The sequence below is a fragment of the Nothoprocta perdicaria genome, unplaced genomic scaffold (genome assembly GCF_003342845.1).
Source record: "Nothoprocta perdicaria isolate Ctin4 unplaced genomic scaffold, notPer1 scaffold_42, whole genome shotgun sequence".
NCBI classification, from domain to species: Eukaryota; Metazoa; Chordata; class Aves; order Tinamiformes; family Tinamidae; genus Nothoprocta; species Nothoprocta perdicaria.
This window is the reverse complement of record NW_020455666.1, coordinates 1,225,514-1,241,282: the sequence shown is the minus strand read 5'-3', so window position 1 is coordinate 1,241,282 and position 15,769 is coordinate 1,225,514. Positions and strand designations below refer to the sequence as shown.

The 15,769-nt window shown below is 47.4% G+C and overlaps 1 protein-coding gene and 1 long non-coding RNA gene across 2 annotated transcripts in view; both read left to right on the top strand.

Moving 5' to 3' along the window:
- Positions 1 to 14,704, top strand: part of NT5DC2 (5'-nucleotidase domain containing 2) — a 24,844-nt gene extending 10,140 nt beyond the window's left edge. The window contains exons 6-14 of the mRNA XM_026046057.1: positions 3,538 to 3,666; positions 6,620 to 6,680; positions 7,352 to 7,454; positions 7,973 to 8,074; positions 9,801 to 9,882; positions 12,473 to 12,559; positions 13,245 to 13,385; positions 13,621 to 13,685; positions 14,348 to 14,704. Of these exons, the coding sequence (XP_025901842.1) occupies positions 3,538 to 3,666; positions 6,620 to 6,680; positions 7,352 to 7,454; positions 7,973 to 8,074; positions 9,801 to 9,882; positions 12,473 to 12,559; positions 13,245 to 13,385; positions 13,621 to 13,685; positions 14,348 to 14,609 (1,032 nt within the window). The 3' untranslated portion in view covers positions 14,610 to 14,704. The remainder of the gene's footprint in view (positions 1 to 3,537; positions 3,667 to 6,619; positions 6,681 to 7,351; positions 7,455 to 7,972; positions 8,075 to 9,800; positions 9,883 to 12,472; positions 12,560 to 13,244; positions 13,386 to 13,620; positions 13,686 to 14,347) is intronic.
- Positions 1,533 to 2,633, top strand: LOC112953061. The gene is made up of 2 exons (XR_003250511.1): positions 1,533 to 1,566; positions 2,495 to 2,633. It is a non-coding gene; the product is annotated as an uncharacterized LOC112953061 (long non-coding RNA).
- Positions 14,705 to 15,769: the final 1,065 nt, after the last annotated feature.

The following is a 15,769-nucleotide window of genomic DNA, read 5'->3' as shown; positions in this document are numbered from 1 at the left end:
AGTCCTCGCTGTTTGTATGATTGGGATCCATGACTACATTTTCTGAGGCAGAAATGTTACTGTCATGGTAAAAGGCTGGAGAAGTCAAAGTCATTTGTTTGCCTGGGCAGGAGGAAGTCAGAGATTTTTCTTCCTCACATGCTTAGCAGGATGTGTGGGCAAGCAGGGTATTTGCATCCCTGTGCCCCTGGAGTTGCTTGTTTTCTTGTTCTTTTTAAATTTAGTTGCCTTAATAGCAGCTGGAAGGAGAAGGACGGGTTTCCTCTGCTGATGCCCGTTGGGGTGAAGTCCCCAACGAGGTTGCTTGTGAATTTTGTCTTTTTCTTGAGAACAAATTGTCTGGCCAGCTGCCTTCTGGGTGCACCGATATCTTGCAGCTTGGGATGTTTCTGTTTAGAATTTGTTATCTGTATGTAAACTGCACTTGACTGGCCCCTGCTGTGCTGCTGCTCTTGCTCCTAGCAGGCGTGGGATAACTTAACTTCTTTTCATAAATATGTGCATGAAATCTGCTCTGATTTGTGGCTTTTTGTAGGGCTTTGTGCCAGGGTGCCTTTCTGTGCTTTKTTGATGCTGTAGCAGCTACCTCAGGTGTTGTCTTCTGACTTGTAGTAAGTACCTGACACAGTCATACAAGACAATACCTTTACAAGCTGTAATCCCAAAAGAAGTTGCCTGTTATTTATTGGAGCAGACTGTGCAGGAGCCAACAGGCACTAGCAGTTGAGTGGGATTAACATCAGGAAAATACCCTGCCCTAACTCTTGTTCCATAGCCTGCTATGGAATTGCAGGAGCAATTGGAGCATCCCTTTGGATCCTTATTTCAGGATCTCGTTTGTTGACTCTTTCCTGGGTAAGGATGGGAGGGATTTTTGTCATGCCTCAAGGGGCCAATTTGACACTGCAGGTTGCAAGATAAAAGTGGTTGTAAAAGGAAAGTGGAAGAGTATTGTGTTTCAGCAGCCTTTTGTGTGCGAGTTGTCTGCTCTCTAGAGAATGGTGTTATGAATAGGCCATTATACAGAGCAGAATAGTACCTACTGAAGCCCATCCACATCCTTCCTGGATCAGTTGTCTGTCCTTAGTGATTTCGAAATAACCCTGGATATTGAAAGATTCCGTATCACATTTTGCCAGGGAAGTTAGGACTAGAAGTTTATCCTTTGAGAGGGAGGATGTCTTCGTAAAAACCTAATGAGCCCCATGAGCAAATAGATGGTTCCCAAAGAGAAAGGGCCAGTAAGTACATCCAAACACTAGAGCCCAGCAATGCCACACAGTGGGGAAGCATTGGATTTAGGCTGGTTGTTGGTGTGAGCATTTGTTATGCGGTTGGTGTGGTGTCTTTTGTAAGGATTTTGACCTTCCTTAGATGGAGTGCTGATCTTGCTGCCACTGTACGGGTAACAGGAGGGTCTGCCAAGCTAGTAGTTCCAGGCAACATGGCATAAAACACGTAGCACTGATGTAGTCAGAGTGTAAATGTTCTCCCCCTAAGGCTTTTCTTGATCCTTTCTTGGCAGGATTGTGTGGACTGCTACTGGCATCGAAACACCTGCAGAACGTAAGCGCAGACCTTGCCTAGGCTTAGCCTGAGCAGCTAGTGCTGTGTGACTASTGTTGACCTGTAGGGAAGGTGGATCATTGTGGGTGTTGTGGAAAAGCCGTGTGTGGCGTTCTTTTGAAGTCTGTGAGACTGGTTTTCATTCTAATTTGTGTGGTTTCAATAGAAGCTGCCTTCTGTGTCCCTCTTGCTCCATTCTCAGAATCCCTGAACAGGAAAAATGGGTAGCTGCTTTCTGGAAGTTTTGCATTTTCTAGTGAAAGAAGGGTTTACATCACAATAGACAAGACTAGTGAAAGGATTCAGCAGCTCTTGCTAAGCAGCCCCACTACACATGGCCCATATATTGCTTGTATTCCTTTCTTCTGCAAGTCAGGTTGTCCTTTGCTGCTGGATAATTCTCCAGACATCCAACATCCCTTCTGATAGCAGCATTTTTTTTGGAAAAAAACTTCAGGCAAAAAAAACTTGTTTGTTATTCCTTTGTCCTTTTCTRTCTTCTGTAATCTTGCCTTGTGCTGTCCCTATATTATGCTGCAAAGAGAGCACTTGTCTCTCTCTGTCCTCACAAGACCAGACTAAACACAAGATGTTTCCGTTGTTACGCCCTGATGCAGCAGTAACAAATATTCAACATTAGGGAGCACAGGCCCTGTGTCAGCTCAACCATGTGTGCTTCCTGTGACTTCTTGGATGCAGCCTTCATGTCCATTTTTCATATAGCTATATCAAATGTCTTCTGATATTCCAGTGGTACCCTAGAGATTAACGTTATCCTAGAGAGCTGCAATTTTTTGACAGTCAGTCATGGATTGCCACGGCTGTAGCTCAAAGCTCACGGGCACAGGCCTGACGTGACTGGGTTGCTGGGGTGCTCCAGGTTCTTCGAGAGCTCTGAGTATTTCCCAAATTGCTTTCCATGTACCAGGTTTTAATAACTGTTCCCTTGGCTGATCCGACACTTGAACGATGAAAGATAAAATGATTGATTTCAACTTCAGTTCTCCAACGAGACACACCATAGTCCTGTAGACAGGTAGTACCTACTGAATAAACAAGATTTTTTTATATATATGTGTATATAAATTGGGTGGGCAATCYGGAGCCAAACTTGGCTGCTGATCTGCTGAAAGGTTTGTGGTTGATAGGCAGTAAAACTAGAAGGTGAATGGAGGGTTGCAGCCTTGCCTGATGCAACCTGAGTTACTACTTGGTGACAGTTTAAATTCTCTATTTCTACTTGACTGCTAGGTAGTTCTAAAGTGGGCTGAACCCCATTTAGTGGGCTGAAAAAATAAGCCCATAAAGTGGGCTGAGCCCCATAGAAATTCTCCATTTCTTCTTGACTGCTAGCTAGTTCTAAAGTGGGCTGAACCCTCCTACCTACATGCACACATACAGACTTTCTCACCCACTCTCTGCTTCTTCTCTGGCATGTGCCCACTCTTTTAATAGGAGCCAACACTGGGCAGACTTCTGTTTGTAAACTGCCTGTTGGAGTAGTTCTTGCCTTGCACTCCCTGGAATATGGATAGAGCAGTTTTGGGGCCAGTGCCTCCAAAATCACAGATTTGCTAGGATGGATGATGAACATCTCCAGCAAGGGGCATAGCTTCTTCTACAGGGTGCAGTCTTTTGGCACCCTACAGCAATGGCAAGAGGCCAGGTGGGAATCAAAGCACATGCACTTGAAATAGGAGTTATTGTTCTAGGCCTGACTCCCTGCTCCCTCCATCCCTGACACATGGTGTTAGTAACGCTGGATTTGTTTAACCGTCTCAGTGAAGGAGATGCCTCTGTCTTGTCAGGAAGCATTAATGCAGAGGGGAGAGGGGCGCCTGCTCGCTGGCTAGGGCTTCCCACACTGGCTTTGTTCTTTTTATTAGTCTGGAGTATTTTGGTCCTGGGTGATGYAGGCTTGTTGTTTTACAGCATTTTTGGTTTAATGCATCCTCATGTTTTGCTTTCCAGGGTCCTTCACTTAAGCAATTTATGGACATTTTTTCTCTTCCYGAAATGACGCTTCTGTCTTCAGTCATCGATTACTTCATAACTCACGGCATTGAGTTTGACCAGGTCCATCTTTACAAGGATATATCTGTGAGTAAAATRTCAACCACTCTGTAGCTCACCTTAAATTTGTGAGCTCTTCAGCCTGTTAGTGCAGGTGAGCTCTGCAATTTCTCCACACGAGGTGCTAATTCTGAATAGTCTAATATGATAACACTGTTATCTCATTTGATTTGATCATTACCAAGGAGCATTCCAAGTGTTTTCAGGGTGTGTTGAGTCTCTGTCTATACTGTAAAGTTGATGTTTGCTGTACAAACCTCTTGCAGGAGGGTCTGGGCAGTTATCTCGAAGATCCTTCCCCAGGAAGTGTGCCACAGAGCTTGTGTTATTGCTTCCCACTTCTGCCGGCTTGCAAGCTTTGCTTTCCTGCATGACCGTGCAAGACCAGGAACCAGGCAGTTTGCTTTCTGCAGTGACTGTGGGGAACTCCTTCCCCTTGCCTGCTCTGGGAATTCACTCCTTCCTTTGTGTTTGGAAGGCAGTTGGATGATTTGAGGTGTAGTTACTCCAAGGCTAATTGTGCCCTCCAGCTACATTGGAAATGCTGGATTATCAGTACTGTTGGGGGAGCTCTTTTACTTCTCAATTAATGTTATAGACAAAAGGGAAGTACTCAAGAATGCCCTGCATTTGTTGACAGATGCTGCATCTTTCCTGGCAGCAAAGGGATATGCCAGCCCTTTCTCCATGGGCGGGTGGTTTTGGTCTGTACAGTGTGGGAATTTAGCAGTCATCCTTTAGTAGCAGCCTGCATGGACACACTGCAGTCATCTGCTGACATAAAAGGGGTTACATAAATGCTGCCTTTTTGGTGATAAGGATTCACCCAGTCAGCTTTGCTACAGCCAAGGGTCAGAGCTTTGGTTTTGGCCTTCTGTTAGTGCTCGATAAGAGCTGGTTCCCCACAAGGCCCTTACGTGTTTCTAGGGTTTTGGTGGTTGTAGTTTGTTTTCTTTTAGGGTAGGGGAAACCTGAAGAGGAGATGGAGCTGCCTTCAGAGGTCTTGTGTCAAGTGTGTTTTCTGACCTTTCTTTTGAGATCAAAGTGGTCTTGATCAAAGTGGGTGGTGACCCTTGCCTAATGTGTACTCAGTACAGGGTGAACAGTATCCTCAAGCCCTCAGTATCCTGAGTGCTAATCCTGGCATTTGTCTTTTGCATCCTTTGCTGAGGAATGTGGTTATTCTTGAGGAGCAAGTGAGGTAAGCAGAGAGATGAGGGACGACTGAAAATCCGTCAAGCCAGTGCTCGAAATCCATAYAGGAGGCGTGATGGGAGAGCGTCCTGTGCTTTTATCAGAGTAGATCTTCCTTTTTCTGTGTGACGAGAGTAAGGRTAATTTTTGCAGGCTCATCCCTTTGCTGGATCGAGCTATGCCTTCCCACAATAGCAAAGCAAGTGCAGAGGAATGGTTTGTGGATGTGAGCACAGGGATCCCTCTGTGCCTGCACAGACAGGGCTCGCAGGGGACTCGCGTGCTCCAGCACAGGCTGCCAGTGGGTGAGTGCGGCTGCAGTCGATGCTGCCGTTGTCGGTGGGAATTCCGATTGGAGGCCAGCTTGGAAGCAGCCTGCGTGTTAGTGACGCTGCGCTGAGCGAGTGCAGCCCCGAGGCAGCGCGGAGGGATGGACGTGCAGACTGTGGCATCCTGCTGCTCCAGACCTGCAGACTGTGGCATCCTGCTGCTCCAGACCTGCAGACTGTGGCATCCTGCTGCTCTGGCTTGGCTGCTCCGCATCGGAGCGTAAGCACATGCAGTTGCCCTGCTTTTCTTGGGGAGTTTTTGAGCCCTGTTTGGTACCTCCCCAGGCTATCAAGACTGATCTACAGGCAAGTTACAGTTCTTCCCACTTCTTTTTTTTTTGTTTAAAGGAAGGAGCAAACTGGAATCTCTTTGTGCTCTACAAGGTAATTTTGTAGAGCACAAACCAGAYGAAATTTTGTTTTTGGAGCTAGTGCTGGTCAAAATGAAGTTGTTTTCTTGACAGTGCTTTTGTTTTTTGTTTGGTCACTTAGCCCAGTACAAAAGTCTCTCAATGAATGAGCTGTGGCCCCTGCCTTTTCCTCATTCAAATCCAAATGGGGGGAATAGACTCCTAAATCACTGTTTTGAAAAGGTGGCTCCTCCTTCATTGTCCCCAATCTAAGCTGTAAATGGTTTTCTCTCAAGTTGGAAGGAAATCATTCCAGAGGAATCCTGATTTTTCACTGCAACTGTCACCACTGCAGTAAGACTGGATTGCTGTGCTGCACGGTGTGCAGATATTACTGCAGCATTGTGTGCAACCTCTGTAGCAACGTCAGCAGTGGAGATGTGGATCTGCTTTCAAAGGTGGCTTTTTGTGCAGCGCATCTAATTTAAAAAAAAAAAAAAAAAAAAAAGATTTAATTATCCTGGGGAAAGGCAGCCTTTGTACTTTTGCCTTACTGTCATGGATGAAAATGGTAGCCCTAAAGCACATCTACACACTGCAGAGTGGATTTCTGCTCTGGGAATGGGTTTCTGTGTCTGGCATATCTCTATAGATGGAAACTGTGAAGTATCTTACATGGGTGTCTCCTTTGAAGTGTTTTGGATCTTTGCCTGTGGGCTGGAAAGTTGAGGCTGTTGGATGTCACTGACAGTATYTGTTCCCTCTTGCCTCCTGCTGCAGAAGCGGGCAGTGCTGTTGTGGCCAAGCCCCCCAGCAGAACCTCTTCATTTGTGCCCTTGCCTCTTGCTTGGCCAAGTTTTGAGGTTTTCCCACTCCTTTTACATTGCTGCCTAAACTGRTAAAGCCACTGTGGTGGTGTTTTTGGCACAGCGATGAGCCTTATTGTGCAAGATCTGCTGCTAGGTGTTAGTGTGGCTTTTCTTAATCAAGAAGAGGGGATGCCACTACTGTATGCTCCTCAATGACTGAAGTAGTTGCACATGCTGGGAAGCAGGAGTGCTCTATGTAAAACTGAAACATTTTTTTCTTTTTTTTTTTTTTTTTTAGGATGCCATTAAAGATGTACATGTGAAAGGAGTGATGTACAAATGGATTGAAAAAGATCTGGGTGAGTTAAACAGACCTCTGGTGCCAAATCCATTTGTATGTCTTGCTCTACTATGTCGAATCTACATAAGATGACTCTCTGGGCTCTGCACTCGCTCACAGGAGTCAGGTGGACAAAGAAATTAATGAAATATTTGGTTGTGTCATTCCTAAAGATAGCCAAGGTGTAGACTGGCATTTACAAGCAGATTAAATCTAGGTTCTAGTGGAAGATCTTTTCTAATGAAGGAATCAATTACCTTGTTGCTTATGCTGCTCTTTCCTTCTGCCTGCAAATGAGGGGTGGTGCCCCTGGCATAATGTGAAGATGCAGAGAAATAATTTGGGAAGCTTTCTTGGTCTTTCCAAGAGCTCCTAGTAGCAATACAGCCTCAAGTGATTATGTCTGTCCATCCTGATATTTGGGTATCAACTCTCTTTCTTGCCAGCCTTTTCTATTCCTTACCTTTCTCTTCTCCTCTAGATGAAGAGGATGAGGAAGGGCATTTTGTCACCGTGGTGGTTCACTACCAATCTGTTAGATGGACTGATGGGAATGGCCTGTAGCTGATCCCCAACGCTTTTGCACTCCTATTAGTATAGGTGCTTAGATGGGGTTTAGTTTTCATAAAATGTGGTGATGACCTATGCCAAAATTTCTTGATCAGTGACGTCTGTTTTATTCCAATACAGAAAAGTATATTCTGCATGGGGATGAAATTTATGCTGTCCTAAACCGGCTGGTGAACCACAACAAGAAACTCTTCCTCATTACAAACAGTCCCTTTAGCTTTGTGTGAGTATTGCCAATGTGCACGGATGGGTCCCCGTGGCACAACAAGCGCATTGCAGTGCGGTCTCACAGGAGCATTTGAAAGTTGTGTGCTAGAGGTTCCTGTGGCAGGARCTGCTCTCTGGCAACCAGCTGTGGTCTGGAGTGAGCCCCACAGCGCTCTCTCCCTCGATGCCTCCAGCTGTTTGAGGAAGCTACGAGGCTGTGGTTGGCCACACATTGCTGAGCCATCACAYTGCATTGCCTGCAGTAGCTTGTGCTGTGTCACAGGAGCACAGGCTGCTCTGGACTTCCCATGGCAGCAGGAGAAGGGGAGGAACAGCTTGAAATGGTCAGAGCGCTGCATCAGTCCTCTGTGTGATCAGTCACCTTTGCAAAATTCAGAAATCTCTGTGCTTGCTTCTTCGTTACTGTGATTAGAATCCTTTTAGGCTCACTGTTGTGAAGATGCAATGGTTGGTTGAGTAGATCGAAAGAGATTGCTGTGAATCTGTTAACTTTTCTGCTTTCTTTGCCTGTAGGGACAAAGGAATGAAACACATGGTTGGCAAGAACTGGCGGGATTTATTCGACATGGTCATTGTGCAAGCTGACAAGCCCAACTTCTTTACTGATCGTCGGAAGTACGTGTCCCATGGTGACATTGCTGCATATGGGCCTGGAGTTTTAGGCTCTTTCTCTAGATTAAATGGTTTCTTTTAACTTTCTGAAAAGCAGTGTTTTTCTAAGCATAATCTAGCTCCACAGTGAATCCAGCCCTGTCTCAGATATTTTCTGAGGAGGTATCTAGGCCAAGACAAACCTACCAGTCTGGGAATAACACAGGTGGTGCCAAGTAGAAAGCATGTTTCTGAAATTGGCCATCTCTAACCAAAACCATTTTTCATGGCCTGAGTTCAACTTAGGTTTTTAGGGGTATTAATTATGTACTTACATCTTCAGAAGGAAAATAGAAAAGGAGCAGAATGGTATGTATGAGAGCTGACTGTTTCTTGGCAGTTGGTCTTGAGAGTATGCCAGAATCTTTCCTTTTCCTGTTACCCACAGAAAATATATTTAGTTACTGTACATATGCTGTCTTGTAATTAGCAGCTTTGGAAGCCTTTGTACATAGTGGTGGAGTTTTGTGGTAAGTTAGGAGCTGCCAAGGGACTAGCTCATAGACGTGGCTGTTGTCTTTGCTCTGTCCTTTAGACTATAGCTTTGGAGGATTTGTCTGCTTTGTTACCTCAAATGATGACTGATCAAGTGTTATTGTATCCTCTTCTTGAGGAATYCTTTGTGTATTTTCTTCCACCCTCAAGGCCACTAGCATAATTAGGATAAGGCTATGAGAAGACTTACGCTATCTGTTTCTGGAGAGGAAACATCTAGTCCATTTTAGGCCTAAGTAACACAATTGCTCCATTCTAAGATTGGCCTGTGTGTGCTGTATGTGTGTGTCAGTGGTCCAGAATTTTAGGTTGGTTTTACATCTGTGGCCTAACAGTCATTGTTACACAGGGAAGGGCAGATAATATTGGTTATAATGCTGTGGATTTTCTCAGAAAGTGAAGGCAAAGCAAGGCACAGTGAAGCTATGAGTGCGGTTTGTCTACCTGTTCATTATCCAACTGTTGTGGAAACTGTCACATATCTGTGTTTGCTGACTAGGAAAAAAATAATTTGCTCTGACACAATTGTAGTGACCCACGTTGAGGGGGAGAAAAATCAGATAGCGCTTTGTTCAGCTTTGTTTTTGTGAGCAATTACAGTCCATTTAACTGTATGAGAGTGCTCKGCATCCACCCTTACAGTAAATACAATTCATTCTATTTTAGTGAGCAGAGTGGAAGTGCTGCCATCCAGCATAAACTTCCATGGAGGGCAAATATCTTAAGTCTCATTTTTATTTTCTGACTAAGTGGAAGCCCCCGAGAAAAAACAGGGGATCAGCTGTTAAGATCAGCATGGAGTCTCCATCYGCTCTGCAGACTGCTCTGTCTTATTAAGACATCCCACACTCTCTGTAGTGCTGGGCAGCAGCCAGACTGCAACAGGATGGAAAGTGTTTCATGGCAAAACCTTCTTGGGCACAGCATTTTTTTTTTAAACTTGCTCTCTGAGAAGCGAGAAAAGTTGTTAGGATTATTGCCATGAAATGGTTACAGTCAATGGAAGCATTTTGAAAATATTTCTTTTTCCTCTCTCTGCCCTTCTCTTTCCCTGAGAACAGAGTGCAGAAGGTCACCTCTCACATAACRCTTTTATTATGAGTTGTTACATAGATGAGCAAGTTTTCTGATTTAAGTGTTATAGCTGCTGTAATGATTGCCTAAAGAAGTTAACATTACCCCTTTTTTTTCCCAGACCTTTTAGAAAACTGGATGATAAAGGTTCACTGCAGTGGGACAAAATAAACCAACTGGAGAAAGGAAAGATCTACAAAGAGGTAAAGTGACCTGGGTGCATAAAACATATGAAGCAAGAGTCTGAAATGGTGGGTACTCATGAGATGCATATTTTGGGAGTCATTGGAAAAACCTGGAGAAAATTAAAAGCAAAACAAAACAAAARYCAAGAGTGGAAGAAAAACATTTTGTGTTTGTCTCTAGAAAGSCCTTCAGCTTCTGCTGGGATGTCAGCCTTATGGTAAAGGATCTTGCTGYGTGTCAGAAAGTCCTGCCAAGGGCTATGTTCAGTGATTGGCCCCAGTGGATGCCATCTGCTCCAGTGTACAGTAAACTGGTGACCCGAGGAGCTGTGTTTTGACCTTGCCCAGATTAGGCAACAGCTGCGTGTTTCCCTCAGCATTCCCGACATCCCAGACCTGGAACCACAGTCTTGGCCTGGCAACCAGATCTGTGTGCATTTCAGGCAGAGCACTCTGAAATATGACGGGTATGCAAAGGTCTTTTGCTTCAAACCATCCTCTATAAGGTAGGAAGAGGTGGCAGGGKCCAACAAAGCTGCCTGGCTTTGTGCCCCATGCCCTTGTGTAGCCCTGACCCCTTTTACTGCCCCTTTTACTGCTTCTTTCTATAAAGACAGAGGCTTTTGCACAGGAAAGGGTTGTCAATAACACAGTCTGCATAGAGTTTTTAGAAAGGAATGATCTTTGTAAGCTAGGAGAGGCCTCATGTAGATTGGCTTATGGAGGAAGGAATGAAGAAACAAGGGTAATCAAGATAAAAAGCCTGGGTCCCATCYCTGTTCCCTTCCTGAAAGAGAAGCGTGTCTGAAGAATGGGCTGTTATTCCAGTCAGCTGGCTGCTTTAGGACTGATAGTCCTTGAGTTGCACCAGAAGAGAGGCAAGACATTAGGAAGAATCTTGACATGGAAAGAGTATCCAAGCATTGGAACAGGCTAGCCAGGGACATGGTGGTGTCATYGTCCCTGGCGGTGTTCAAGAAACATGTACATGGAGCACTTAGGGACATGGTTTAGCAGGCATGGTGGTGATGGGTTTACAGTTGGACTCCATGATCTTAAAGGTCTTTTCCAAGCATGATGATTCTGTGTTCTCCTTTCAGCTGGTCTGTCTGCCGAGAATAAGTGTCTCTTGCTTTAGGACAATTTGTTCTTGGTTATGAGAGCTGTGGGATCCCGKGGGAGGAAATTGTTAGTGAGGTCACGGTCAAGTAGCTGGGACCTGACCTGTTTTAGAACAGTAGGTCATGTCCTTGAGTAGCACTGCTGGGAAGACTCTGGCCTGTCCAGTGGGTCGGTCGAAGCACTTTACTCGGGTCCCCTTCTCTGACAAGGGCTGGGAACGTGTGAGCGGAGATCATACAAAGCATCCCTCCCAGGGGCAAAATTGACCTGTACGTCAGCAGCCCCCTCAGTGGAGAAGGTGCCCCTCAGCCATCGGGTTTAATACTCAAATGCTGAATTAAATCTTGTTCTTGACCACCTATATCTTGCAGCTGCAGGTTGCCCAAACAAATATGTGCTGTACCAGGGAATGGGGTAGATGAAGAAAGGAGGAAGGATGAGTGGGATTTTGAGTTTCTCTCCAGTTGTTGCTCACAAGCAYGGTCCTCTCAGTGTATCAAGGCTTTTGCCTAACTGGTGTGTGGGATCATTGCAGGGTCAGTGCTGTTGGATTGAGGTGCTAGATCTTCCCTGGCACTGAAGGAAGCTGGACAGATTGCCTGCAGTGGCTTGCAGGTTTGTATCAATCACTTGTGCTGGCACAGTCCAGTCTGCTAGTTTTGAAAGGACATTTTACTTCCCTAGTTTCCATCGTGACTCATGTGGAAAATTTGTGTGGACAGTGGAAGGGTGGCCCCTGAAGCCTCCTCTGTAGGCAGATGGATTTTGGAAATCCCTGCAAGCTGCTATTTTGCTGTACTTTAGCTGGGTGCTTTGGGGTTTGGTTTGTTTTCCTTAGCTGTGAATTTGCCCAGGCTGCCTCTTTTTTTCTTTTTGGCTTGGTTGAGCAATTCCTGTGAATATGTGAGTGTTCTTAATCTCTTGGRTTGGGATGGTATTCAGTGACATGAGAACAGCCTTAAGCACTCTTAAGTCCGAACGTCTTCCGTGATGGTCCTTATGCTGTCTCTGATGCATCCYGTGAGGTGAAAACATTGTCATCTAGTCCAGCAGCTTCACCTGGGCTCTCAGTTCCTCTCAATTGCTCAGRCTTTCCTGATCAAGGTGTCTTTCATTTTGGGGCTGTGAAGTGTCTCCTTTTGYTTCCCTTCTAGTTCATGTAGCCCCCTCTCACCCTTGTTTGCTGTGCCTYGGAGCACAGAACTCCTTCCCCATGACTTGTTTATTGGGGTCACGGGAGTTATTTTCTGCAGACTCTGCATGTCTGAGGAAGGCTGTGGCATGCACAGGGAGCTGTCCCATGGGAAAAAGGTGGGGAAGGATAAAAATGTGGATTTGCACAGCAGAGGAGTGAGCAGGGTGCGCGTTGCTGTGCAGTGCGGCAGCGAAGCTGAGGTTGCTGCCCAGTATTAGCTCAGTATTTACCAGTGAGAACAGAGACGTTTTTCCAGTAACCACATTCCTGTTGTATTCCCTTTACTTACAGGGTAATCTCTTTGATTTTCTAAGGCTGACTGGCTGGCGTGGATCCAAAGTGCTCTACTTTGGCGACCATCTCTACAGTGATCTCGCAGTAAGTAGCAACATCTCTGCTGTCTGGGCTGCTTCCATGTGATCCCAACGGGGCTTTTGGGCTTGTGCACCATGGTGCTTCAGAAGGACTTGGGAGCCTGTGTCAGGGCTGAGGCTTTTAGACAGTTATTCACAGTAGGTGCATTGTAACGGTGCGTGTTGCCAGATTTGTGCCCTTCTGTCCTGTGACCTCCCTATTGCCCGGAAAGCCTGGATCATCCCAGAATGTCTGGAAGTGTTGTGGCTGCGGTTGTGTTGTAATGTGAAATGGGGCCCTGTCTTGAGCGCTCAGGTTTCTGGTACGTGCTGTATGGTGYTCTGCAGGCCGTGGCCATTAGGGATGCACACGGGGCACGTAAGCATCCTCCTCCTGTGGCCATGCGGAGGCAGGCAATGGAGAAGGGATCTCTGAAGAACTTTCTGCACCTGCAGCACAGCTGCTGCTTGTGAACTAGAGAGTAGTTTGTGGATCCCAAGGCAAGGCTCCTCTTTGGATGGTTCATGCAGGATGGTGATCCTGGTGGCTGCGAGGTAGATGTAAGCAGCATGACCCAGGATGTGCCGTTAGTATCCCTGTCCCCTGAGCATCTGTAATGTGAACAGACCACTCTTCTGGGAAATTCAGTGGTGCTTGGCCTAGAGTCCTGAGGTTGAACTCGTGGCTGTTTTCTCATCCCGACCTCCAGGACCTCATGTTGCGTCATGGCTGGAGGACCGGAGCCATCGTCCCCGAGCTGGAGACGGAAATTCGCATCATAAACACGGAGCAGTACATGCACTCCCTGACCTGGCAGCAGGCTCTGACGGGCCTGCTGGAGAGAATGCAGGTAAATGGGTCCCAGCAGAGTGGGGTGGGCAGTGTGCCTGTCCTGAGGTTGACATTTGAGCTTAGCCTGCCAATAAAAGCATGGACCATGTTGCTTGTGTTCACAAAGAGCAGCTCATTCTCCTCAAGTGCAGACAGGGCTATGGGTATGTGGGGCTGCAAGTTAACGCAGGACTAGGGGGAACGGAGATGTGGTTTGTGGAACTGATGAGATGTGTGTTCTGCTGTTTTTGCAGATGTATCAAGACGCAGAGTCAAAGCAGGTATTGCTGGAGTGGATGAAGGAGCGTCAGGAGATTAGGTGACTACATTGCCCTCCTTGCCTGTGAGGTCTCTGGGGGTGCCCYGGCCTGTCCTAGGTCTGATTTGCAATCTGTGCTTTGGGGAAAGCAGAGCTGCAGCTGTGGGCATGTGATTGTCCATGGTGCTCCATGTCCATGGATGGAAGCAGCAGTGCAGCTCCAGGATGGGGAGGTTGCATGGGACACATGCAGAGTGGGCGAAGGGAGGTGGTGTCAGCTTGTGCTAGGAGGGCTTGAAAGGGTTTCTGCAGTGCCAGTCCCTGCAGCAGCGCTCCTGCCAAGTGCTCCTCTGACTCCWACATGTAATTTAGCAAGGAAGAGCAAGGAGTACGGTGCAAGCTGCGTGCATTTGTCATGGACTCGCTGCTTAGCAGCCTCGATGGGAAGGTGCCTGCGGTGTTTGTGAGTGGGATGGAAGTGTAGGAAGTGCTCGTCTGAGCTGGCCCAACTCCTGTGCAGCCCTAAAGGTTTTGGGCTGCGGGCGCTGAGGCCGCTGTGCTGCTGCCGTAGTCTGGATGGGCAGGATCTCATCAGGGAGCCCCCATGAGTGCCTGCCGCTGTGCAGAAAGGCGCTGCGGCCTCGGTGAGCACTGGGTCGTACTGGGCCGGCAGCAAGCGGGAGGAAGGCCTGCTGTCAGCACAGCACCAACTCTCTCCTCAGATCGCTGACAAAGAACCTGTTCAACCCCCAATTTGGAAGCATCTTCCGCACCTTCCACAACCCCACRTACTTCTCTCGACGGCTCGTGCGCTTCTCTGATATCTACATGGCCTCCATCAGCTGCCTGCTGAACTATGACGTGAACTTCACCTTCTACCCCCGCCGCACGCCTCTGCAGCACGAAGCTCCTCTCTGGATGGATCAGCTCTGCACAGGCTGCATGAAAACCCCTTTCCTGGAGGAGATGGTGCACATTCGGTGAGGGGCCAGGTACTCTGGGTGACAGCATAGTGAGAGTTTGTATGTGGAGCTGGGCTGCTCCACTAGCAGCTCCTCTCTGTCTACYACTAAAGGGTGTTTCACACTTACGTATGTGTGTAGATCGTGTGTTCATTTTTCCCCTCACTGGCACCATCCCTTTCCTGAGGTGCTTTGCCAAGACAGGCTGGACAGAGGGTGGATGCTCCTTGAATGAGCTGTGAGGAGTCCTCTGTATGAATAGGGAAGATTGAGAGATGCTGATAGTGGTGAGAAGCTGCTGCCCTCTGCTCTGCACACAGAGAAGTGGCTCAGAAGGGCAGCCCGAGCCTCTCGTACTCGCTGACCGTGCCCCCTGTGTGAGATGTGACAGGGTGTGTTGGCCTCGCAGCTGCTCTGATATCCTTGGGAAATGAGGTATCTGATCCTGCACGTTGGGACAACGAGGGGACAGGTCGCTGACCAGAAATGTGACCAWGAAGTGTCGGTGGATGCATCGTGGGGGACTGTGAAGCCTTCGGCAGACTTGGAGGGATGCTGTGTGGCAGTGCCCTGGGTCAGCAGAGGTGCTGACCATTAACAGGTTTCTCCTGATTTGCCCTGAGGTACTGGAATGGCTAGTGAGGAGCCAGGATTGACTCTCCCAAATGTCAGCGTGGCCAAAGGGGTGTTGGAGGAAAAACCTTTGAGGGAGTAGAATTGAGTAGCTGTGTGTTTGCAGAGACTGTGGAGGCCTGCCTAGGGTGTCGGGTGGGGGGTTTGCAGGTCCAGGGTGCAGAAGTTGTCCCACTGGGTGTTTGTGTGTGTGACTTTCCTGCAGGAGAGCAGGATGCTCACCAAGAGGAACGGAGCTCTTGCAGGTGGGACAGCTGCAGTGGTGGAAGGGTGATGGTTGAGGAGACCACACAGATATGCATGTTGATTTGATGGTCCTGCATTTTGGAACTGGGAAACTTGGTAGCTCCAGCCTTGGTTTGAGAGCTTGGGTGCCTCCGTTTGTGAGGAGGCTTCTCTGAAGGATGGGTGTTTAGTACCAGCTTGCCTGGCTGGCCACTTGTGAGAGGACACATAGCAGAGGGCTGGGGTGTTGGATGAGAAGCAGGGTGACCCCGTGGCTAAAGGTGTGAGCTTTTTAACAGGAAAGACAGCCCAATAAAGGGTGAG